Below are 26,810 nucleotides of genomic sequence, written 5' to 3' on the forward strand. Positions count from 1 at the left end.
ATATTTTTGAAAAAATGAAGCATAAGAAGCCTTCTAGCAGTATATGTTTTAAAAGCGTTTTTTAAATTATGAAATATTAAGAACATATGGATAATTATATAATAAACACATTCGTACACATATTTTTAAATGCTGATATTTTGCCACATTTGCTTGAATTTTTAAAAAATAAATAAAACATTCAAGATTTATATACACCACTCCACTTCCTTCTCCTCTGAAATCCTGAAAGTCAACCACTATCTAGAATGTGTATCCTTTCTATCCATGCTTTTGTGATTTTACTACATGTAGCCATTAATGCATTAATAAACATCATGTGGTTTTGAGATTAAATAAGATTTTCTGTACATGTGATTTTTCAACTTGCTTTTTCACTCAATGTTTTATCTATTTCAAGTGCATTCATGTTGATACATGAAGGCCTATTGTTAATTTGTTTTAAATGGATAGAGCATTTCTTTTTATAAATACATTAGAATTCATATGTCCGTTTTTCTACTGATGGCTGTTTATGGGCTACGAACATCTTTGTACTTAGTTCCAAAGTGAATATAGGAAAGAGATTTTCTAAGCTAGTGTATAAAAGTAGTTATCGAAGTTTCTGAGTGGAAAGTATGCAAGATGGTTGTATCAGTTTATACAGTATTAGCACCAACAATGTGAGAAAGTTCCATTTCACCAACCATTGGCATGCTGGACTAATTTATTTATTTGACAATCTGATAGTATGGAAAGTTCTTCTTAATTTGCATTTGCTTGAATACCACTGAAGTATTTTTTTCATGGTTATTGAACATAATTGTTTCTCTCCTGAAAATTACCTTATTTATAGTCTCTTTCCATCTTTCTGTTCAGTTGTTTATTTCTTTTTATCATGAATTTGTGGAGTTATTTTTAGATTCTTAATATTTATTTATAAGTATATATTTGCAAATATTTGTCTTACTCTCTGACTCATCTATGAAATTGGTTTTATTCTATTTCTGGTTGATAAGAGGATTTTAATTTTAATGCAGTTATTTTAAAGTCCTTTCTGTTATATTCTGTGCTTTTACTACCTTGAATGAGAAATTCTTTCTATATTCTATTATATTCCCATATTTTTTTCTAAAACTTAAAAAGGCTGTTTTCAAGTGTAGGGCCTAAATTTATTTGTAGAAGAATCTGATGCCTTTTTTCTAAATGTATACCCTAAATGCCCTGGCTTTTTTTATTAGATGGTCCATCTAATTTGTGTTGCTATATTATTTCCTGTGCCAAATTGCTACAAATGCAGGCACGTGTGTTTATGGACTCCTTGTTTTGTCCCTCAATCACCTACTCCCCCCACCGCCTTTCAAACATCAACTCTTGCAGAATTACTAAACTCTTTTAACTACTATAGATTTTCAATAAGTTTTACAATCTGTACCTCAAGTCCCTTATCTTACATTTTTCTCAAACTTGCCTTGATAGTTTTAGGCTTTTACATTTTGAATTTTAGATTTTTATTGAAATTACGCAGAATTTATAAAACAAGAAATGGCCTTAAAATATTCCCATCTATGAACACTTTCATTCATTTAGATATTCATTAAATCCCTTCTATAATATTTTGAAGTTTTCCCCATAAGGGTCATGTAAATCTGTACCAGACATCTTCATTATTGTTGAAAAACATGAGAAATTAATCTAATTATCATCCTTTTGTATAATTTTTTTTTCTCTTTACTGTTTGGTAGCTTTAAAATTTTCTTATCTTCGGTGGTTTGGAGTTTCATTTATGGTGTGTCTAAACATGGACTAATATTTAATTAAATTATTTTGTACTTAGAAATGCATATTCTGTCTGAGGATTCATATCTTTTTTAATTCTGAAAATTTTAACTATTATTACTTTGAATATAATCTCTCTTCTAGTCCCTCTTTTTTCAGGAATACCTTTTACATGTATGTTGGAAATTCCGAATTCATCCTTCAAATTATTCTTTCATGTAAAGCATATTTATTTATTTATTATTCTGTCTGATTTTTAGGTGAATTCCTAGTATTCTTTCTTATCAGTTCACTGATTATGTCCTCAAGTGTACTCAGTTTAAAGTTTACAGTTTATTATATCTTGAGTTTTTAAAATTTGATTTTTAAAAGAATTTCAGAGACTTTATTTTTCATTTCCAAGATTTCTAACTAGTCTTTTTTTTTATATTCACCTGCTCTTGGTTTATATTTCTTTTTTAAAAAATGAGGATTAATAGATACACAAAAATCTGCACATATATATTGTATACGATTTGCTGAGTTTTGGATATATGCATATACCTGTGTAACTATCACCACGATCAGGGTAACAAACATATCCATCATGTCCAAAAGTTTCCTCAGGCCCCATTCTGGGTTTTGTTTGTTTTTGTTTTGTGTGTGTGTGTGTGTGTGTTAAAAATACTTAACATGAGATCTACCCCCTTAAAAATTTTAAGTGCACAATACAATTGTTAACTGTGGTTACTGTGCTGTGCAGATTTCTAGAACTTACTCATCTTGCATAACTGAAACTTTTACCTGTTGAACAACTCCCCATTTCTCCCTCCACCCAACCTTTGGCAACCACCATTCTACTCTCTACTTTTATGAATGTGACTATTTTAGATACTTCATAAAAGTGGAATCATGCAGTATTTTTCTTTTATCACTGGCTTATTTCTCAGCATAATGTCCTCCATGTTGTCACAGATGACACGATTTCATCCGTGTTGTCTTAGATGACATGATTTCCTTCTTTTTCTTTAAGGCTGAATAATATTCTGCTGTCTATAGATAACACATTTTTCTTTATTGATTCATTCATTGATGGACGTTTAGGTTGTTTCCATATTATGGCTATTGTGAATAATGCTGCAGTGAACATGGGAGTACAAATACTTCTTCAAGATCCTGATTTCAATTCTTTTGGCTATATACCTGTAAGTGAGACTGCTGCATCATACATATGATAGTTCCATTTTTAATTTTTTGAGAAACCTCCATACTGTTTTCCATAGTGACTGCATCATTTCATATTCCCACCAACAGTATACCATGGTACCAATTTCTCCACATCATCACCAACACATCTTTTTTTAAAAAAATTAAAACCATCCTAATAGGTGTGAGGTGATAACTCACTGTGGCTTTGATTTGCATTTCCCTGATGATTAGTGATATTGAGTACCTTTTCATATGTCTGTTGGTCATTTGTATATCATCTTCGGAGAAATGTCCATTCAAGCCCTTTGCCTATTGTGTATTTTTGGTACCCTGGTCAAAGATCAGTTGACTACATATGCATGGGTTTATTTCTGATTTCTCTATTCTGTTTCATTGGTCTATATGTCTGTCTTTATGCCAGTAAGATACTGTTTAATTACTGTAGTTTTGTAATGTATTTTGAAGTCAGGAAGTGTGATGCCTCAAGCTTCATTCTCTTTGCTCAGATACCTTTGGTTATTCAAGGTCTTTGTGGTTCCATATGAATTTTAAGATTGTTTTATCTATTTCTGTAAAAAATGTCATAGGAATTTTGATGGGGATAGCACTGAATTTGTAGATTGCTTCGGGTAGATGAACATTTTAGCAATATTAAGTCTTCCAATCCATGAACATGAGATGTCTTTCTATTTATGTGGGTTTCCTTTAATTTCTTTCATCAATGTTTTAAAGTTTTATAGTTTTCAGAAGGTGAAACTTCTGGTTAAGTTTATTCCTAAGTATTTTATTCTTTTAGATGCTATTGTAAATGGGATTTTAAAAAAAATTTCTTTTCTCATAGTTGTTAGTGTATAGAAAACAACTGATTTTTTGCATTGATTTTGTCTCCTTCAACTTTACTGAATTTGTTTATTAGTTATAACAGTTTTTTGTAGAGTATTTACAGTTTTCTACACATAAGATCATTTTACTTCTCCCTTTCCAATTTAATGCCTTTTATTTCTTTTTCTTGCCTAATTGCTCTGGTTAGGACTTCTAATACTGTATTAAATAGAAGTGGTGAGAGTGGGCATCCGTGTCTTATTTCTAATCCTAGAGGAAAAGCTTTCAGTTTTTCACCATTGAGTATGATGTTATGTACTCAGGGCTTGTCATATATATCCTTTATTATGTTGCGGTTCATTCCTTCTATACTTAATTTGTTGAGAGTTTTTCATCATAAAAGGATGTTGAATTTTGTCAGTGATTTGTCTGCATCTATTGAGATGATTATGTGATTTTTTAAAAATCCTTCTTTCTGTTAATGTGATACATCACATTAACTGTTTTGTGTATATTGAATCATCCTTGTATCCCAGGGATAAATCCCACTTGCTCATGTTGTATGATCCTTTTAATGTGCTAAATGAGTTTGGTTGGCTAGTACTTTGTAGAGGAGCCTGTGATTTCCTTTCATTGTATTGTCTCTTTGCCTGACTTTGGTATGAGGATAATGTTGGCCTCATAAAATCAGTTTGGAAGTGTTCGCTCCTCTTCAATTTTCTGGAACAGTTTTAAAAGGATTGGCATTAATTCTTTTAAAATATATTTGGTAGAATTTACCAGTGAAGCCCTGGTCCTGGCCTTTGTTGGGAAGTTTTTGATTACTGATTCAAGCACCTCACACTCATTATTGGTCTGTTCAGGTTTTCTGTTTCCTTATGATTCAGTCTTCATAGGTTGTATGTTTCTAGGAACTTATCCACTTTTAGGTTATTTAATATGTTGGTGTATAATTGCATATTGTAATACAATAATGTATATTTCTATTTTAAAAATAACTTGACATCTATTGTGGATTTTCCCCCTTTCCTCATCTATTGATTTCCCTGTTATTTTCATTTTATTTGGAGTGTTTTCATCTCTGCATTGATTTCATTGTCAGACTTTCTTGGTTGTCTTATTGCATTTTGAAATTTTATTTCCAGATTTACCCTGTATGGTAGTTGTTTTGTTTTTGTGTTTTTTCTTTCTGTACTCATTATTTACCATCTAGAAGTTTTACAGTTGCCTCCAGCCAGTCCTTAGCTCGTAATACAGAGTGTGCCTTATCTTGTCAGCCTGAGGTCCTGTCCTCCCAGGACAATGCAAATCCTGTCATCTAGCTACATCAGGAAGCTTGGATCAGCTCTGCCTGGGAGGCTGGGCAGAATCTGCTTCCTCTGAATGCCACCAGAGAGAGTGGTCAGTCTAGCTTTTTTTGGGGCCTGTCATAGTTGCCAAGAAAACCACTCTCCAGCCCTTAGTTTGTGGCACTAAAATTAACTCTGACCCTAGAATGATGTGGGAGCACTTCAGACCACAGGTTCTCACATCTGCTCTGCTTGCGTGCTTTTCTGACCCATTCTGGTCTACAGAGTTGTTTATTAGCTTTGTGTTTATGGTGGAGAAAGGGATGAGGGGGGTCTTAATTGTACAACCTTCATCTAGACTGGTAATCACAGGCTTTAAAGATAGGAAATCTTATTTAAAAGGTGAAGATATTTGCCAAATAAATAGGCAAATCTGTTTTTCTGACTTATGACTAAGTAAGAGGAGGGGAAAATAAGATTTATGAATGGCTGCAACATGCCAGATATAATACTTGTTTTATGTAGACCTTACCAAAATTCTATAAAGTAGGTATGGTAATTCCATGTTGAACTTAGGATCAATAATCACATTGCTAGTATGTAGTAGAGTTCAATCCGAGTATCCATGAGAGCACATCTCATTTCATTTACTGCCTTATTCCCAGCACTTAAACCAATGCTTGGCATATAATAAGTGCCCAGTAATATTTATTAAATGAATGAAGCTTTTTTCCCTCGGTGTCTTTCCTACAGCTGTTTTTATTCATATATCTTGATCCCTATATAAAACAATCACTCTACTAGGCATAAATTCTTTAGCCTAGGAATCTCTTTTCTTTGCCTTGTTCTCCTTTCTGTTTTCTCTCCTACTTGCCTGGCACTGGATGTTTTGGCGCTCATCCCGGTGGGTGAATTGTCTCTATAGTTCTCCTGAGGTTCTCACCTCTCTTGCTAATAAGCTGAAATTGGAACTAAAACTTTTATTTGCATAGGTCACTTCCCAGTAGCTGCCACTCTCCCACTTGCCCATTTCACAATATTAGTCATATGTTGTCTTAACCACCCCAAGTAAGTACAGCCAGGAACTTGCTACCGAGGCAGAAAAGGCAAATGACCCTATGACTAGGCAATATGGATAATGACTCCCCCCCACTGAAGTTCTGAGTGTCAAATTATCTTGGGAAATGTGGCTGATTATATTTAAAAATCACCTTGGTTTTCTTTCAGATTATTGTTCCGGGTGGAATTGAAATATAAATTAGGCTTTAAAATATAGTTTTTTCACCTCTTCTCCCCCTTTTTAATGACACACTGACTGATATTATGGAATAATTTCACTGATGAATTAGTACATATGTAGGTACCATCTCTCAGCACAGCTTGAGAAAAGCAGGACCAATCACAGGCCTCACTCACTGCAATTGATTTTCAAAAAAGAATGCAAAGCAATTAAGACAGGAGGAAAAGAATGCATTCTAAATCTGTGTGCTACAAGAGAAACACTATTACTATTTGACAGAACCCATACAGGGCTTTGCATGGTTCATGACACACCTACCCCTACTGCTGCAGGAAATTATCAAGACTCAATCCATATTAACTGCAAAGCTTAAAGTGACTCCATCTTGGAAGATGGAGAGTAAGAAGCTCAACTACAAAGTCAAGGAAAAATAATTAGCATTTCTAGTTAGTTTTCAGCCCAAAATGGGTAGCAGGGAAAGGCAATTGGTGGCTCCACTATGTCAGTTACAAGGGAATTTTTAACTCCTTTTCATCTAACTTCTAAAAGCAATTAGCAATGGAGACATGCTATATTCACACCCCATGCACACAGTGGAACTGGACATAGCCATAGAGATCATCTTGTTCTCCAATGCACCAGGGTGTGATAAAAATTCAGGCCATGGATTAACTGCTTCCGCATCATGATGAGTCTGTTAAATGTGCAGCGTCCTGGACTTCACATCTATAAGTACCTCAGGTGAATCTGGGGCAGCCAATCCACAAATAACATTGAAAACTCTTTTAAGTCTTGTTCATTTTACAGATGAGGACATGGGCCAGAGGGTAGCATGACAGAATCACTTGGGGAGTTTTTCAGAATATGCTAGATAAGTTGGGACAGCCTAGGTTATGCTGTGGCAAAACCCCCTACATCTCAGCAGCTTAAAACAACCATAGTTTACTTCCTGCTCACATTATTTGGTCATCAGGGGTCGTGGTTGCTCTGTAATCCAGGCAGTGGGAGACCTCATCTCAACATGTGTTTTGTAGTTACAAATGCAGGAACAATGGTGCACGAGGTTGTAAAAATCTGATATAAATGCCATTAAGGAAGCAATAGCATCAGTGGGCTTGGGAGCCAGACAGCTTGTCTTTAAATCCTCCCATTCCCCTTAGAGGCTGTGTGACTTTGGGCAAATTGCTTAATCTCTTTGAGTGTCTGTTTGCTCATCTGTAAAATGGGGATAATATTGACTATTCTAATGGTTGTTAGGAAGCTGACAGTAGACATTCACATATACTATTGTTACCAACCAAGGCATAAATATGTATCATGAAAGGAAAAGAAGAGCTTCATGGAAGAGACACACTCCTGTTACACCTACATTCTTGTTCTGTCCCTTAGTCGCTCTCTATACTCTATTTGAAGTTCTTTCCTTTCATCGTCTCCTTTCTCCTGTATCTTATCCCTCCTACAAGATCTAGCTATGTACCATATCCTTCTGCTGCGAGAGGTCCTTAATCCATCCGTTCAGCACAGTTAGCAACTATCTAACTGTGTGACAGGCACTGTGCTTGGGCCGGAGGAAACAAGTTAAACAACATGTTCTGTGTTCTTGAGGTATCTGCAGTTTAGAGGGGGAGGCAAAGATAAAGGCAAAATGGAATACATACTACGATGGAGGCCTATGTCTCCACGACTGTGCAATGAGAGCATGGAGGATGATTCTGTTTGTATCACAGCCCAAGCCGCCTTTCCCAAGAAGGACAGGGCGAGAGTGGGCGTTCCAGGAGGAGGATGCAGCATGTGCAGAGAAACAGAGGGGAGAACAATTATGGGCCTCCTAGGGCGGCAGATAGTGAAATATCGCTGCCGTGGGAAATGTGAATGCAATGCGGGAGATAGGTACTGGGGGCTTTGGGGAGGGCGATTAGGAGGAATAAATGGCAAAATCCCAAAGATCCATCAGTATATACATGTTTGGTTTAGATATTTTCCCCCTGTCAGCAAAAGGGAGCCATGGAAGATGTCTGACCAGTGGTACAATAGGACGAGGTTGACATTTTAAAAATAGTCCTCTAGCAGGAGACTCTGGGGGAAAGAGTGTGAAAATGGTCTATGAAAGAGAGAGGAAAAGACAGGCTTGAGGAGAGCAGTGCCAGCAGGAACGGAGATGAAGACACAGATGGGAAGCGGGTGGATTCAGGAGGTAAAGCAACATAGACTGAGTGATGAGGGCTTAGGAATATCTGAGGGATCTGACATGACACACAGATTTCAGACCTGGAAACGGGGTAGCAGATTCTCCGAGACGGGTAAAATAGAAGGAGCAGCAGGTTGTGGGCAAGTGGGATGTGTGTGGCTGGGGGAATGGAGGGGCTGAAGAACAATGAATCCCTAGAGATACACTCACCTTTTAATTACACGTCTATAACACAGATCATCTGTTTCCATCATGTGGCATGGGTTTATACACAACCTTATTTTGTGATGAATGTTGGCCATGGTATATATTGACTTTCAGCAATTGTGCAAAAGCTACTTGAAAGCAGAAACATTAAACTGTGTAATATGCCACTGTTCACTGAGCACAATACTTTGGGCCTAGCAAGTTCTCATCAAATATTCATGAAATAAATATATATCACATTTGGATTTTCTGGTTTTGTTCATCTCCTACCACATTAATTAGCATGATTCCATGCCTTCTTTTTCTTGCCCTCCATCATTCTGATGCTCTTTTGTATCTAAAACGTTCACTTTCTTGGAGTTTATAGCATCTCCCCCCTTTATCTTAAATCTCTACAACAGTTTAGACCAACATTAAAAACAATATCAACTGTTTCATTACTTGATTTGCCCCTTTAAAAGTTCTGTATGTTTTCTCAGAATTCTGCCCTCCCTCTTCTCTCACCTGTGGTCTTTTTAAATTTTCTCCCACTCATTTTCCTTTCCTTTGTCAGACTTCTCAACCTACCACTTTCCCCCTTCCATCAGAGCCTTTATCACTTTAAGGTTTACATTTCTTTACAAGAGCTACCTTTCTCCCACCTGTCTAGTTTTTCTAGATGGAGCACCATAAGACTCTCATTATGTATCATTTCTTTTACTTATTATAATTTCTATTATAACTTTGAAATTTACGGTGCATCAGATGCATAGATTGTGAAGGAAACAGAAGCAGGTGGCCCTCCCAGCTGTGTTTCCTCCATCCCTAACCTGGGCCGGTCCAGCACCCTAAGGCTCTCTGCTCGGCTGACTCTTCCCCCCTCCTCTCTTCAAGTTTCTCCTGGTGTAAAATATTTTCCAGAGAAATCCTGAAGTATCTGACAGAAACCTGAAATCTGGTCTTGGATTTACAACCAGTCAACTAGGGAATGCTGCTCAGTATCTGTGTGGCTGTTTTCCTGTCTCCTTAACTAAAAAAAAAAAAAAGGGGGTCCATAATGAATGGGTAAATTAGATGGAGTGATACACCTGGAAGGATGCTCTCTACAGACAGAAAATATTATTGTTCAGTTTTCTCCTATTAAAACTCCTCAAACAAACTTGGCCTTCTTTTTATCATTTTGTTCCATCAAAAGAAATATAAAGAAAAGCCAAGAAACTAGAAAAATAAGTAAAGAAATAGTATGGAGTTCTGAGAAGTAATATTCACAAGCTGCTAGAAATAGTCATAAAAGAACAAAGTTGCACTGTGAATATCACTGGGACTACGGCACGTAGCCTAGGCCAATTTTAACAAGTTTTTATCTGGGAATATTTAAGATATTCCCTCTCCAAAAAGAAAAATTCAGTGCAATTATTAATTCTACTCAAATATTTACATAAATATCAATTACACTACAGGCTTGTTTTACTGACCACTAACTACTAATTGGGAAAGGACTAGGACTACCCTTATACTTATGTGATGATTAAAAAGACGGTATTTTTGATGTTTCAGTGTAAAGCAATAAGGAAATACAATTCCTTTAGTAAAGTGACATTTACACCAATGTGTTAGGAATATACTTATTACCCTCGGAAGCTATAAAGACACAGATACTCAGTTGTGGTTGAGATCACTGGCTCTAAAGTCAGACAGATGTTGATTGGAAACATCTGTATAGCCACATTTTGGTAAGCTATTTGCATGTTTCTATCTCCATTTCTAATCTGCAAAATTTGACCAGTTACGATACCTAATTCATAAGGATTCAATTTGAGCTTCTGTTTGACTTACGCTCATAGGCTTCTGGGGTGATATCAGTACATATTTTCTTTCGCTATAAAATATTATTTCCATGAAAACACTGAAATACACAGTTCCAAGGTCTCTTCCCACTAAATGCCATGACTCATGGTAAACATTTGGGCACAGGTGTGAAGGGAAGGGGCACCATATCCTGACAAGCTGATAATACAAGCTTGTATAGCTGGGACTCTGGGACATTCAGCAAATGACACACATGAGACCGCTACTCCAGTTCTCACAGGTCCGCCCCAGTGGTTAGAATCACTGCAATTTTCTACCTTTTAAAGACATTGAGTTGCATGAGGTCAATTGAGGAAATGGCAAAGATGCACCTCTTCTCTGGTCTGACCTGTCTAAAGCATTATTGTAAAGAGTTATGCCTGAGTTGTTCAGAAATGATTATCAAGCCACACTTTATGTGACTCTTCAAAATAGAGGATAAATCTTCAAAAGTACAAAATATAGAAAAGAGTAAAACAAAACCACTGTTAAATCATGAATTCTGAGTTCTGACAGAACCTGAGTTCAAATCCAGTTTCAATAGCATCTATTTGGCCTTTGCTGGGTCACATGTCTGCAAAGGGAAGCCCTTCCCCTCCCTTTTGAACATTACATTGCAAAGCCACTTAGGGGCTCTCATAATTGACGCTACATTTTTGAATTAAGGTAAAATTAAGGTAAGCGTTAAGGCTGGTCTATAGAAACAACTAATAATCAGAAGGAAAATGAAAAAAAATCAGCCAATAACTTATTGTTTGTTGGTTCTACATCATGTAGATTCACTGTGCTTTTATAAAGCAAAATTGACTTTGTTTTGCTTGACTATTATTGTGGGTTTGGAAGCAAGCATAGGGTTCTCCGGTTTGGTAACATGAAAGTTACAATAAATTGATTTGCATTCATGTCAAAGTAAGCCTCTACCTAACTTTTCAACACTCCAAAGGCCCACATCCTCTGAAACAAAGTTTTGCTCTCCTTGTATGCAGCAGTTAAAATAATATTCTTTGGGTTTGATTAGCGGTTGATTGAATGGTTAAATACGCATTTAGAGTAAACAAAAAATGAAATCATGTAACTGTACTAGAAAAAAATCCTCCCATTAACATTAATTGAGTTTTAACAAATGAGTTGATTAGAGGGAAAGGAAAGAGGAACACAGTTTGTCAAATGCAACTTGTTGCCAGGTTTCCCCACAGACCTAATGTGCACTTTCTGATTAATGACTCATGCATGGAGAATGTTGCTTTTTATTAATTTAATTGTTCTTCCTTTTCAAGGAGCTTATATTCACTTCCTCTGAAAATTATGGAAGATACTCAAAGTGTCATATGTGTATATGTCAAAGGAGCAGCACAGATGATATGCACTCATGGCCAAAGTTTGTCTTGACTAGTTTAACTTATTTTCTCTGCCATAAGTAAGGACTTATACTGAGAGTAACTCAGAAATATTAAAATAGAGCAGGGGTCCAGGTATGAATCAGGATGTACTCATGGTAGGAGTCAGCCAGGTCTGGGGGACAGGTAGGACCAGGGGAGTTGGAAAAAGAAGGCCGTCATACGCACTAGATGGAGTGACGAGTCTTCGAAGCAGGTGGGGGTGGGCATTCAGATGAAATCCCTATGTCTGTGATTCACATTTGTCATCTAGTGGCTGCCAGAGACTCACAGAAGAGTCCTCAGAACTAGCTGGGGTGGGAGGGGCAGGGGGAACAGGGGAGGATTAGTCACAAAGAATTTGCAAAACAAAGCCAACCAAACCAAAGACCATGGAGTGTGCCTGCTGTTTTCACTAGACATTCTCTAAAATTTTGGGGGTTCAGAACAATATTTGACGAAAAGTGGGAGAGAGTTCTTCCCCCGCTCCTCGGGGCACTGTGAGACCTCCGTTGCACCTCCTCCTGAAGGAAACACCCCGCAGCTGTGGGTGGCAGAGGCCAGATCCCTTGCCGGCTTTGCAGGTAGAGGAGGCCTTGACAGAGTCAAAAAAGACTTTTCAGTAGCTGATACGACTTTCCTTCAGACAGTGGCAGACTTCTGAGGGAGGGTGGAGTATTATAATTACTGCAATTCTATTTTTACCCAGACTAGTATAACCTTGGTTAATGCTTGTGAGAGAAGAACATCAGAAAGGTTCTCTTCTACTCAGAGAAAAGGCATCATGGGGTGGCGGGAACTGCACAGCTGTGGGATCAACAGATTTGGGGAGATTCTCACTAGCCCACTTACTGTGTGCCAGCCACAGCTCCAAGTAAGTGCTTGATGAGTGCTTATTTATTTAATCCTCATAACAAGCCTGTTACTCTCTCACTCTTACATATGAGACAGTGGAAGCACAGAGAGGTTAATTAATTTGTCCAGGTCACACAGCCTCTAAGTGGAAACCTGGGACCTAAAGCAGAGAGCCTGACTCTGGTGACTGTCCTCTTACCACCAAGAGACACTCATCGTGCCTGGCGTTGAGAAGGTGCTCACTAAGTGTTTGCTGATACAGTCATTTTCCCAAGGTATTAAAAATGCATTGTGTTTATTATTCTGGACTTAATAGACTGACCACACTTAAAAGGAAACAGAAAAATCCCTACAAGCACACCAAAATGATAAAAAATCTCAAATGCTCAGAACATATACAATTATTTACTAGACTTTTCTGATTAACCAAGGAAAATTACTTCATGCTTTCAGTGAAGCATAAGGAAACTAGATTTCCAGAAGGTTCTGTGGCCCACACCAAGCCATGGAGCTGTCAAGTAAATTAGTTTGCGCTAGACCCTCCCTAGGACTCCCAAGTTTTCTTCTAGCTCTTTCCCCCAGTGTCACATTGCTGCCTAGTCTCGGGAAAGGATTGAGTTAACCCAGGATGCTCTCTGGAGATTGATAACTAGAATGACAGGATCTCAAGGGTTGTGATTCTTTTGTCCTTCCTCTCAACTGGTTGCCAGGCAGAGAACAATTTTGACTGAATATACTATTTAATTATTGCAGTTAATCATACCGAGGATCAACAACATTAATCATTAAAAAGGAGAAAAAGTGGACAAAACACAATGTATAACCATCCTGATTTCAAGCCCAAGGTGTCATCACCCATTCAGCTCTGAGCCAGACAATTAAATAGCAACAATAAAGGACAATTAGATAAACCAGAAAACCCACCAGCCCATTCTCCGGGTTCACTTACCTTGTTGCGGAGGATGAGTGGCAGTGGCAATAAAACCAACAGAGTGAAAACTACAAGGAGAAACCGGCGATAAACTAAAATATAACTGAAGAATTTCATTGTCCCGAACTGGTGCCTTCAATAGTGTTCTCCAAAAAAAGGCAGACGTTAAATAGCCAACCTGGATTAATATTTCTCTAGCCCATCATCTTCATTTACTGCCCCAGACTCACCAACAAGTTAAAATTAAATCTCGATTTTTATTGTTTTACTGTCACAATTCACATGGAGAGATAAGCTCAAGAGTGTTTGCAAGAAATCAAAGACCATTTTCTGTTATGTTTTTGAAGGGCAAAACTGTCCTGATTTAGTCTGTGCACATTAACTGGAATGTGGACTGGCCAAGTCTAGGAGAAGGCAAACCATGAGGCTGGCTGAGTCTGCCCACGATGAGGCCCCTCCTTACCTTTTGATGTTCCCTGAATTGAAGGCTCCACACTTGCGTGGTGCCTTGAGCAGGTCTTTACTGGGTGCCTCCAGTACCCTTTCCAGTGAAGCTCATTTTCAGTTTGTGAATCGAAATAGCACCCCCAGTAGTAGGAATTCCAGTGTGAAAAGGCAAGTTGTTGCTACAGATGGGTTCTTCTGGGACTTCTCAGATAAGGTATTGAGGCAGCCGAAAGCACTGCCTTTGTGGAGTTTGGCGCAGAGGAGAGCTCCTGACCGCTCTCATTTAGGACTTCTCTGTTCTCATTCAAAAGATAAATACCACTGCTTCTGAGAGTGAATAGTATTTTTCTCCCCAGTACCACACTCAGTTGCACAATAATTTCTTCACTGTTCGAAAGCAAAGTTCCATGTTTCTTGGACTCTATGACCTCTTTGGATAGGAAACCAAAAGTTACCGTAAAGTCTTCCATAAGCCCTCACCTGTAAAGACTTTTTCAGAACTGAGTTGATACTATTGTGCTGATACGACTATATTGACTATATAATTATCAGGGAATTTGTACAGAGATAATTTGTACAGAGATATGGCCATTCAAGAGGAGTGTGTGTGTGTAAACGGGAACTGTTCTGACAGTGACATGGAGGATCTGTTTTGAAACACCTCAGGGCTAGGGACTCACTGGTTAGTTTCTCATTGTGTCATAAATTAATCATACAACAAACCTCAACTAAACAACTACTATGCACCCGGCTCTAGGTATAAACAAAACACATTTCCTTCTATAATCTATAGTCAATTTCTCTTGCCACAAATAACCTTAGTTTTAAATAATCTGTGGTTAGCATTTAGACCTTATTTCTATGCCCCATTAATATAACTCTGCCTTCTTTTCCCTTCAAGAAAGATAATTCTTTCACCAACACTCACCTCACTGTATTGTTAATGCGGATGAGAAAACATTTTTTCGCCTCTAAAAGTCTAAATTTCTAAAGATATATCACATATAGTGATTCAGGAAAATCAGTAAGCAGAAAAAAAGTCTCCAAACCAGAAAGGCACATTACATCTTGAATTTCTCAGGTGAAAAAAGGAGGGTAATTATAAATAATAGTAGTAAATAGTGAGCAGTAATAAATGAGCAGTAATAATAGCGTTAAAAAACACATTAAAGGAGAAGAGTTATTTAAAGCAGTTTTGATACTTTTTTTTCTATATAATACTCAGTACAGTTCATTGCATGCTATTTTTATATATATTTTTTGAAGAAACCATGTCTGTTCTCAGATTTCCTTCAGCCACCTGGTGAGACCATTTGAGCCTCATTTTCTCATCTTAGAAGATCTTACTCTGTGAGATGATACCAAAAATGAAAAGGTATTTGTATGATATTTAATGGAAATGAAGGCCTATGCATGCAGGGAACAGTGGCACTCAAGCCAGACAAAGGCTAAAGGTAAAACAATTGACATTTTGTCAGGGCCTCCTTTCAGTGCACTGTTTTCTCTATTCTGGCTCCCATTTCTCACCAGACCGAGTCTTGCAGGTCCCTCCTATTATGGCCTGAGGTTCTAGCCAGCTCCATCTTCTGTGGCTGCCCTTTATCACAAAATGGTTCTACCTTTGCTTTACATCCAGCCAATTTCCTTTTCCTCAGGGGTTTTCTCTCCATTGTCGTTGAGATAAAAGATCTGAGAAAACAATTCACACTAAACACAAAAGACTAATATGAGCGGCACACCTCTGCAAGAGCCAGCAGGGAATGAAACTCTAATGGGAGACTTTGGGCCACTTGGAAACACATCTTAAGGTATCTTTCAAATCACATCACGGTGCTAACCAGTTCCACACTTGTCAAATTTCATCTCTTATTTGTATAGAAAAACATATATCTCTCTTACTACATCAGAATTGTGCTGTTTTATCTATCTGACCTAAAATGAATCACACCATTGTGTAACTATGGATTAGTCCATTTAAAGCATCTCTATGAATATAAAAATATTACAAATACTGCTCATCCATTTACAATCATCTACTTTGTGTCAGGAAGGTTACCACCTCATTTAGTCTTCAAAACCCAATACAGTTCATTCCTATACACTAACAATGAAAAATCAGAAAGAGAAATTAAGGAAACACTCCCATTTACCATTGCAACAAAAAGAATAAAATACCTAGGAATAAACCTACCTAAGGAGACAAAAGACCTGTATGCAGAAAACTATAAGACACTGATGAAAGAAATCAAAGACAATACAAACAGATGGAGAGATATATCATGTTCTTGGATTGAAGAATCAACATTGTGAATATGACTGTACTCCCCAAAGCAATCTACAGATTTCATGCAATCCTTATCAGATTACCAATGGCATTTTTCACAGAACTAGAACAAAAAATTTTACACTCTGTATGGAAACACAAAACCCTGAATAGCCAGAGCAATCTTGAGAAAGAAAAAAACTGAGCTGGAGGAATCAGGCTCACTGACTTCAGACTATACTACAAATCTACAGTAATCAAGACTGTACGGTACTGGCACAAAAACAGAAATATGGATCAATGGAACAGGATAGAAAGCCCAGACATAAACCCATGCACATATGGTCACCTTATCTTTGATAAAGGAGGCAAGAATATACAATGGAGAAAAGACAACCTCTTCAATAAGTGGTGCTGGGAAAACTGGACAGCTACTTGTAAAAGGATGAAATTAGAACACTCCCTAACACCATACACAGAAATAAACTCAAAATGGATTAAAGACCTAAATGTAAGGCCAGACACTATAAAACTCTTAGGGGAAAATATAGGCAGAACACTCTATGACAAATCATAGCAAGATCCTTTTTGACTCACCTCCTAGAGAAATGGAAATAAAACCAAAAATAAACAAATGGGACCTAATGAAACTTAAAAGCTTTTACACAGCAAAGGAAAATATAAACAAGATGAAATGACAAACCTCAGAATGGGAGAAAATATTTGCAAATGAAGCAACTGACAAAAGATTAATCTCCAAAATTTACAAGCAGCTCATGCAGCTCAATAACAAAAAAACAAACAACCCAATCCAAAAATGGGCAGATGACCTAAATAGACATTTCTCCAAAAAAGATATGCAGATTGCCAACAAACACATGAAAGGATGCTCAACATCACTAATCATCAGAGAAATGCAAAACAAAACTGCAATGAGGTATCATCTCACACCAGTCAGAATGGCCATCATAAAATAATCTACAAACAAAAAAATACAAACACATGGAGGCTAAACAATACACTACTTAAAAACGAAGCGATCACTGAAGAAATCAAAGAGGAAATAAAAAAATACCTAGAAACAAATGACAATGGAGACACGACGACCCAAAATCTATGGGATACAGCAAAGGCAATTCTAAGAGGGAAATTTATAGCAATACAATCCTACCTTAAGAAACAGGAAACATCTCGAATCAACAACCTAACCTTGCACCTAAAGCAATTAGAGAAAGAAGAACAAAAAAACCCCAAAGTTAGCAGAAGGAAAGAAATCATAAAAATCAGATCAGAAATAAATGAAAAAGAAATGAAGGAAACAATAGCAAAGATCAATAAAACTAAAAGCTGGTTCTTTGAGAAGATAAACAAAATTGATAAACCATTAGCCAGACTCATCAAGAAAAAAAGGGAGAAGACTCAAATCAATAGAATTAGAAATGAAAAAGGAGAAATAACAACTGACACTGCAGAAATACAAAAGATCATGAGAGATTACTACAAGCAACTCTATGCCAATAAAATGGACAACCTGGAAGAAATGGACAAATTCTTAGAAAGGCACAACCTGCAAAGACTGAATCAGAAAGAAATAGGAAATATGAACAGACCAATCACAAGCACTGCAACTGAAACTGTGATTAAAAACCTTCCAACAAACAAAAGCCCAGGACCAGATGGCTTCACAGGCGAATTCTATCAAACATTTAGAGAAGAGCTAACACCTATCCTTCTCAAACTCTTCCAAAATACAGCAGAAGGAGGAACACTCCCAAACTCATTCTACGAGGCCACCATCACTCTGATACCAAAACCAGACAAGGATGTCACAAAGAAAGAAAACTACAGGCCAATATCACTGATAAACATAGATGCAAAAATCCTCAACAAAATACTAGCAAACAGAATCCAACAGCACATTAAACGGATCATACACCATGATCAAGTGGGGTTTATTCCAGAAATGAAAGGATTCTTCAATATATGCAAATCAATCAACGTGATACACCATATTAACAAATTGAAGGAGCAAAACCATATGATCATCTCAATAGATGCAGGGAAAGCTTTTGACAAAATTCAACACCCATTTATGATAAAAACCCTGCAGAAAGTAGGCACAGAGGGAACTTTCCTCAACATAATAAAGGCCATATACGACAAACCCACAGCCAACATTGTCCTCAATGGTGAAAAACTGAAAGCATTTCCACTAAGATCAGGAACAAGACAAGGTTGCCCCCTCTCACCACTCTTATTCAACATAGTTTTGGAAGTTTTAGCCACAGCAATCAGAGAAGAAAAGGAAATAAAAGGACTCCAAATCAGAAAAGAAGAAGTAAAGCTGTCACTGTTTGCAGATGACATGATACTATACATAGAGAATCCTAAAGATGCTACCAGAAAACTACTAGAGCTAATCAATGAATTTGGTAAAGTAGCAGGATACAAAATTAATGCACAGAAATCTCTGGCATTCCTATACACTAATGATGAAAAATCTGAAAGTGAAATCAAGAAAACACTCCCATTTACCATTGCAACAAAAAGAATAAAATACCTAGGAATAAACCTACCTAAGGAGACAAAAGACCTGTATGCAGAAAATTATAAGACACTGATAAAAGAAATTAAAGATGGTACAAATAGATGGAGAGATATACCATGTTCTTGGATGGGAAGAATCAACATTGTGAAAATGACTCTACTACCCAAAGCAATCTAAAGATTCAATGCAATCCCTATAAAACTACCATTGGCATTTTTCACAGGGCTAGAACAAAAAATTTCACAATTTGTATGGAAACATAAAAGACCCCGAATAGCCAAAGCAATCTGGAGAATGAAAAACGGAGCTGGAAGAATCAGGCTCCCTGACTTCAGACTATACTACAAAGCTACAGTAATCAAGACAGTATGGTACTGGCACAAAAACAGAAAGACAGATCAATGGAACAGGATAGAAAGCCCAGACATAAACCTATTCACATATGGTCAGCTTATCTTTGATAAAGGAGGCAGGAATGTACAATGGAGAAAGGACAGCCTCTTCAATAAGTGGTGCTGGGAAAACTGGACAGGTACATGTAAAAGTATGAGATTAGATCACTCCCTAACACCATACACAAAAATAAGCTCAAAATGGATTAAAGACCTAAATGTAAGGCCAGAAACTATCAAACTCTTAGAGGAAAACATAGGCAGGACACTCTATGACATAAATCACAGAAAGATCCTTTTGACCCACCTCCTAGAGAAATGGAAATAAAAACAAAAATAAACAAATAGGACCTAATGCAACGTCAAAGCTTTTGCACAGCAGTGAAAACCATAAACAAGACGAAAAGACAACCCTCAGAATGGGAGAAAATATTTGCAAATGAAGCAACTGACAAAGGATTAATCTCCAAAATTTAAAAGCAGCTCATGCAGCTCAATAACGAAAAAACAAACAACCCAATCCAAAAATGGACAGAAGACCTAAATAGACATTTCTCCAAAGAAGATACACAGACTGCCAACAAACACATGAAAGAATGCTCAACATCACTAATCATTAGAGAAATGCAAATCAAAACTGCAATGAGATATCATCTCACACCAGTCAGAATGTCCATCATCAAAAAATCTACAAACAATAAATGGTGGAGAGGGTGTGGAGAAAAGGGAACCCTCTTTCACTGTTGGTGGGAATGTAAATTGATACAGCCACTATGGAGAACAGTATGGAGGTTCCTTAAAAAACTAAAAAATAGAACTACCATATGACCCAGCAATCCCACTACTGGGCATATGCCCTGAGAAAACCGTAATTCAAAAAGATTCATGTACCACAATGTTCATTGCAGCTCTGATTACAATAGCCAGGACATGGAAACAACCTAAGTGTCCATCGACAGATGAATGGATAAAGAAGATGTGGCACATACATACAATGGAGTATGACTCAGCCATAAAAAGAAATGAAATTATTTGTAGTGAGGTGGATCGACCTAGAGTCTGTCATACAGAGTGAAATAAGTCAGAAAGAGAAGAACAAATACCATATGCTAACACATATATATGGAATCTAAAAAAAAAAAAAAAGATTCTGAAGAACCTAGGGGCAGGACAGGAATAAAGATGCAGACGTAGAGAATGGACTTGGGGACATGGAGGGGGAAGGGTAAGCTGGGACGAAGTGAGAGAGTGGCATGGACATATATACACTACCAAATGTAAAATAGCTAGCTAGTGGGAAGCAGCTGCATAGCACAGGGAGATCAGCTCCGTGCTTTGTGTCCACCTAGAGGGGTGGGGTAGGGAGGGTGGGAAGGAGACACAAGATGGAGGGGATATGGGGATATATGTGTACGTATAGCTGATTCACTTTGTTATACAACAGAAAGTAACAGAACACTGTAAAGCAATTATACTCCAATAAAGATGCTAAAAAAAAAAACAAACCCACAATGAGGTTATAACCTCACACCAGTCAGAATGGCCATCATCAAAAAATCTAGAAAAAGTAAATGCTGGAGAGGGTGTGGAGAAAAGGGAACCCTCCTGCACTGTTGGTAAGAATGTAAATTGATACAGCCACTATGGAGAACAGTATGGCGATATCTTAAAAAACTAAAAACAGAACTACCATATGATCCTGCAATCCCACTACTGGGCATATACCCTGAGAAAACCATAATTCAAAAACATACATGTATCACAATATTCATTGCAGCACTATTTACAATAGCAGGACATGGAAACAACCTAAATGTCCATTGATAGACGAATGGATAAGGAAGATGTGGCACATATATACAATGGAATATCACTCAGCCATAAAAAGGAACGAAATTGACTTATTTGTAGTGAGGTGGATGGACCTAGAGTCTGTCACACAGAGTGAGGTAAGTCAGAAAAGCAAATGCCATATGCTAACTCATATATATGGAATCTAGAAAAATGGTACTGATGAACCTAGTGATAGGGCAGGAATAAAGATGCAGACGTTGAGAACAGACTTGACAAGGTCATGGGGGTGAAGGGGAGGCTGGGACATTGTGAGAGAGTAGCACTGACATATATACACTACCAAGTGTAAAATAGCTAGTGGGAAGCTGCTGCATAGCACAGGGAGATCGGCTCGGTGCTTTGTGACGACCTAGAAGGGTGGGATAGGGAGGGTGGATGGGAGGGAGGCTCAAGAAGGAGGGGATATGGAGATATATGTATGCATATAGCTGATTCATTTTGTTGTACATCATAAAATAGCACAACACTGTAAAGCAATTATACTCCAATAAAGATGTGTTAAAAAAAAAACCCAATACAAGGGATTGGTACGGTGTGTATTTTTATAATTGTTTCTCTTTACAGATTCGGAAACTAAAATTCAAAGAGGCCAAGTAAAATTCCCAGGTACTAAGTGGTATAATGATTTAAATCCAGTTATTTCTGGGGTGTTTTTGGTACTATGTCACGTGTCTACCATAATGACTATTAGTTTGACACTACACACTAAAACCTGAAACCTAGCATTTGTATATATGTACATGATTTGGTTGGCTTAGGGACTGTAGCTCTAGGGCTTGCTTTCTTAATGTCCATTGAGACTTATGACTGGACATAACTTATGTGAAATGCAGGTTCAGCCACAAATAGAAAGATTCGTTCTTTATATATTCTGCTTATTTTCATAAAGACTTTAGATACTTAAGTTGTGTAGACAATCAACATGGGGGAAAAGGAAACCAGATTTTATGTGCCATCCCTTAGGCTTCTCTCAGGCTTGTTTTATGGTTTTCTCTTTCTTGTGCCATATTTACTCTCAGATTTGTGCTCTTCCTCAGGCCTTTCCCTCTTCCAAGGAAATGCTTCCCTTCTCTGTCTTTAAATCCCACCCATCCTTGAAGTTTGACCCAGTAGACTCATCTCAAATCTGCTGCTTTCTATAAATTCATCCTGACAATTCCTGACTTTCCATGGACCCACCTGGGAAGCTCCTTTGGCCAACTGTATTCAAATGACCTAGAGTGCTTGACAAAAGTGCAGAGTCCCTGCCCTATTAGGTCAAAATGTGGCTTCATGTTTAGTTGGCTCCCTACATAGTTTTTATGCACACTAAAATTTGAGAATCATTGACATCGTATCTGTAAGATGCATCTCCCTGTGAGTAGACACATTGACATTAATTACTATTTTAAAAATGCATGTAAGTCTTAAATCCTCAATAAACCCTAGCAAAGCAACAAGTGACTACTCAGTGAAAAATTTCTCTAAATTTGCCTATAAATATAGATAAATGGGAACAAATTAACCCCATTGCTTATATAGTATGGGTTACAGGAGCAGTTCTTTTTTGTTTTGTTTTGTCTTTTTGCGGTACGCGGGCCTCTCACTGCCGTGGCCTCCCCCATCGCGGAGCACAGGCTCTGGACGCACAGGCCCAGCGGCCACGGCCCACGGGCCCAGCTGCTCCGTGGCATGCGGGATCCTCCCGGACCGGGGCACGAACTTGCGTCCCCTGCACCGGCAGGCGGACCCTCAAGCACTGCGCCACCAGGGAAGCCCACAGGAGCAGTTCTTCAATTAAGTATTTAGGTTTTCAAAGACGTATGGCTTGTTCAATGGGGGAATATTTGCTCCATTCCAAATGTACCCATAAATACTTAGATGAGAAAGTGTATATGCTGAGTGTATGCTTTGACCAAAGAAAGAAAAGTCAAAATGCTTTTCCTGTTGGTGAAAGCAGCCAGACACATTTGTACATAAAAAGACCACATTGGCGTCATTCTTGGAATCTGTGGATGCCAAAGGGCATGCCATTTTGACTTGATTGCTGTTGCTGAGACTATAGAGGCAGGAATGGAAGACAGATTTTCTCTTCAGTCATTTGTTTCTAGGCCTTCACTAGTCCCTAATTCTGAAACTCACTCGTGTATCCCCATTTATATATTCCAGTTATCATCATAAATTCTATCATTTCCAGACACTGTACTGTAATGTGTTTACTCCCTGAGTTCCGTATGTGAGCTGTGCCCTAAAACCTTTTCAGATACTATGAAAACTAAGATCATTTTTTTCCCCTCGTAATTAGCATCCAGTAGTCATTTACTTTGGCACTTTTTAATATTTTCGATTTCTTCATGCTCACTGTTCTATTCTTTAAGGTGATGAATTCTCTTGATGAAAGTGAAATGTACAGATAATGTGTATGTAGTGCAATTTCCAGGCCCGTGTCAATGAGCTGTATCAGTTTTTATTTTCATTTCCTAAAATAAAGGATAAAGGCATTACCTAGGGTAGGATAATCTACCCTAGAGACTCCAGATTCACGCGCAACTCCCTAGACACCTAAATTGGTATATTGTTCATTATTAACCACAACTTCAATAATCATTCCTCCAGTTCCATGAAGTAAGTGACTGACTGAACAAAGACTGAACTGTGTCCTATGAGAGATGGTGACCTGAACCCCCATGAACCGAGAAGCAAAGCAAATTCCACAAGAGGCAGAGCTATTTTTGGCAAGAACAGCAGCTTCCTGGACACCTTAGCACTCCTGCCCAGACACAACTGGTCACACCCTCCACCAGGGCGCACGGGATGGTTTTCTCTTGACTAAGCCTGACCATGTCTTTATCTTGGGCTCTCTGGGGGATGAGACGGGAAGATTCAGGGATGGAGGAAGGAAGAGGGGGATGTTGGGGAGAATGGAAGAGAAAGGACATTCTGGAACACTTAGCACATTGTTAGAAAAGGAAACTGAATAAAGCTACTCAAAAATGTCTAGAACTCTGCTTTTTCCCGCTCCCTGCTTGTCCCTCACCCGCCTGCCCAGTTGCCTTATGAAATAGTCCTATTGCAGCAGCTTTCACACAGGAGACAGTTTGGGACTCCTCATGAGAACTTTCAGGGTATGCAGAGGTGAACCAGGACTCCCAAATGTGGCATTTATTGTCAGCACCTGGGTGGGAAAGCAGACCAGAGTTTCAGGTGCTCTGAGAGGATTGCTATGACTCCAGGACTCCAAAAAATGGAAGCTGAGGATCCACAGCAAAATAGATCACATAGAACAACCCTGTGATCCCAGCTGGTCCAAGTGGTCACTTCTTTTCTAGAGTCAAAAGGATTTCACAGGGTTCAATTAGGCAATCAGAAACTGTTTTGGGTATAGCTCAAGAGACCAGTTTAAAGAAACTAGAAAGGTAAAAGTTCTCCCCTGGTAATATTAGTGCTGCTGTGAATTCACTGTTTTGTTGCTCATAGCCAAATGGGTCCATTTTTCTCCCTCAGAAAAAAATTGGTATTTCTCCCACCATTTTTGCTACCAAAAATATTGCCCATTTGAGCTCGGTACATCTCTTGTCCTTGATGACAATGAAAAGAAAAAGTTTCTAAAGGTGATTTCATTTTAAGTGTAGCAAGTGGCATTGACACAATCCAGCTTACTGTCAAGCTGACCCATCTTCCTTGGAAATTAATTTTTACCTAAGTGTGGAATATTTCACAATATGTCATTAACATGAATACAAGAAGTCAGCCAGGGGGGCCCGCTTGGAGTAATTTTCTTCTGGCATAGCTACAGCATTCACTACTCTTCACCACTTGACTTTGTTACTATTTGGGTTTGGTGGCTTTCGGTTCAAAATGGTTGCTTATAGAGGCAACTCATCGTTTAAGGGAAGGAAACGTGTGCCTCCTGACTACTTACAACCTTATGAAGAAAAACACCAACATTTATTCTGACAAGTTATTTATGCTTTCATTTTTGTCCATTTTCTTTACCATAGACTCACAGAGGTACCTTTTCAGAACAATATTTTCTTCTTCATTTGTAGGACTGTACAGTTAAACCACATTAATGGACAGACCATGAGGGGTCAGCTTAATTTATACTTCTGGCCTGGATAAACATGATATAAAATGATAGGGGGGGCTTCCCTGGTGGCGCAGTGGTTGAGAGTCCGCCTGCCGATGCAGGGGATGTGGGTTCGTGCCCCGGTCCAGGAAGATCCCACATGCTGCGGAGCAACTAAGCCCGTAAGCCATGGCCGCTGGGCCTGCGCGTCTGGAGCCTGTGCTCCGCAACGGGAGAGGCCACAACAGTGAGAGGCCTGCGTACTGCAAAAAAAAAAAAAAAATGATAGGGGTGAGGAATAATTTGAATTCTGGGAGGTTTTAAAAGAAACAGGGCTAATAAAATAGACTCTTGTAGTGATTGCATTGATGTGAATAAGACACTGTCCCTTCACAAGGGACCTTGCCATCGAAGGGGGAAGACAGCATGTATACAGCCAAGAACTCCTGGTGGCTTCGTAGAGCTTAAGACAAGTGCTATGGGAGGGCAATTAATTTTGAGCACTCTGGTATCTTTCATAATAATCTCCATTTTCACAGTCCCTAAAATAACTAATTATAAAATTTCACGGCAAGAGTCTTGATCTAATGTGGTTTTCTCTACTTTTAGAGAATCATAGCATCTCTGGTTTGGAAAATTGTTCTAGCCCCCCCAGGAAATATCGGTGCCCAAAAGCCCATTCTTTCCCAGCCCATTCTTGAATGACTCATCCCTCATTCCATATTTAAATATCCCCTCTCTTCTCTCTTAGATTTTTTTTTCCCTGGAAGTTGAGCCAAAATTTGTCTTCCTGTAGCTTCCATCTACTGTTTTAATTCTGCTTTTTGGGATCATTGGGAGGGAAATCAAGCTGCTCTTCCACATGACAGCCTTTATATATTTGAAGTCTTCCCTTACCCATTTGCTTCAACCATTTCTCACGTCTCAGATTTTAAGTTTCTTCACAATCTTGGGAGCTCATCTTAAATTAAGAACATGGACTAGTCTTTTTCTATATCCCTGGCTGGTGCCTGAGTTCAGTGCTCTATTGCAGATGCTGTTTGGCAGACAGGAGCAGAACCGGACTATCACCTCCCTGGTTCTGGATGTGGTTCCTGTAGCAACGCCGGCTGCATTTGCCCCATGACATTGCTGAAATATTTTGAGCTTGCTATCCCGTAAACTTTGAAACTATTTTTCTATGTGCTATAGCTAAGGAATCTCTGTCTTGTCCTCTTAATAAATACGGCAGATTTTCCCTACTGATTTTCATCACGTTAGATTTTTTTACACATGCTTTAAATTGCCATGACTTCTGTAATTCATCACATGCATGCTATACACATATTTAATGAGTGTCCACCCCATTTTTATTCAAAATCATTGATAATGTATTCAGCAAGCTCCCTTCTCCAAGTACCTCCCTTCAAGTTGACACTCTCGCATTAGAAAGTAGCTTTTGGATACTATCATTAACTCAGGCCTACTGAATCATCTCCCTTTCTAGGCAGACACCTCACTCTCTGATATACATACAGTTAATAGAAATGACTTTTGCCCTGTTGACCATCAGGATGGCATTCTCCTGTCTTTGAGCA

General features: G+C 38.3%; 1 protein-coding gene across 1 annotated transcript in view; it reads right to left on the reverse strand.

Annotated features, from left to right (window-relative positions):
* SLC13A1 (solute carrier family 13 member 1) overlaps positions 1–13,824 on the reverse strand; it is a 112,059-nt gene extending 98,235 nt beyond the window's left edge. The window contains exon 1 of the mRNA XM_065883419.1: positions 13,700–13,824. Within this exon, the coding sequence (XP_065739491.1) occupies positions 13,700–13,798 (99 nt within the window). The 5' untranslated portion in view covers positions 13,799–13,824. The remainder of the gene's footprint in view (positions 1–13,699) is intronic.
* Between the last annotated feature and the right edge of the window lie 12,986 nt (positions 13,825–26,810).

This window comes from Phocoena phocoena, chromosome 9, assembly GCF_963924675.1.
Source record: "Phocoena phocoena chromosome 9, mPhoPho1.1, whole genome shotgun sequence".
Classification (NCBI taxonomy): domain Eukaryota; kingdom Metazoa; phylum Chordata; class Mammalia; order Artiodactyla; family Phocoenidae; genus Phocoena; species Phocoena phocoena.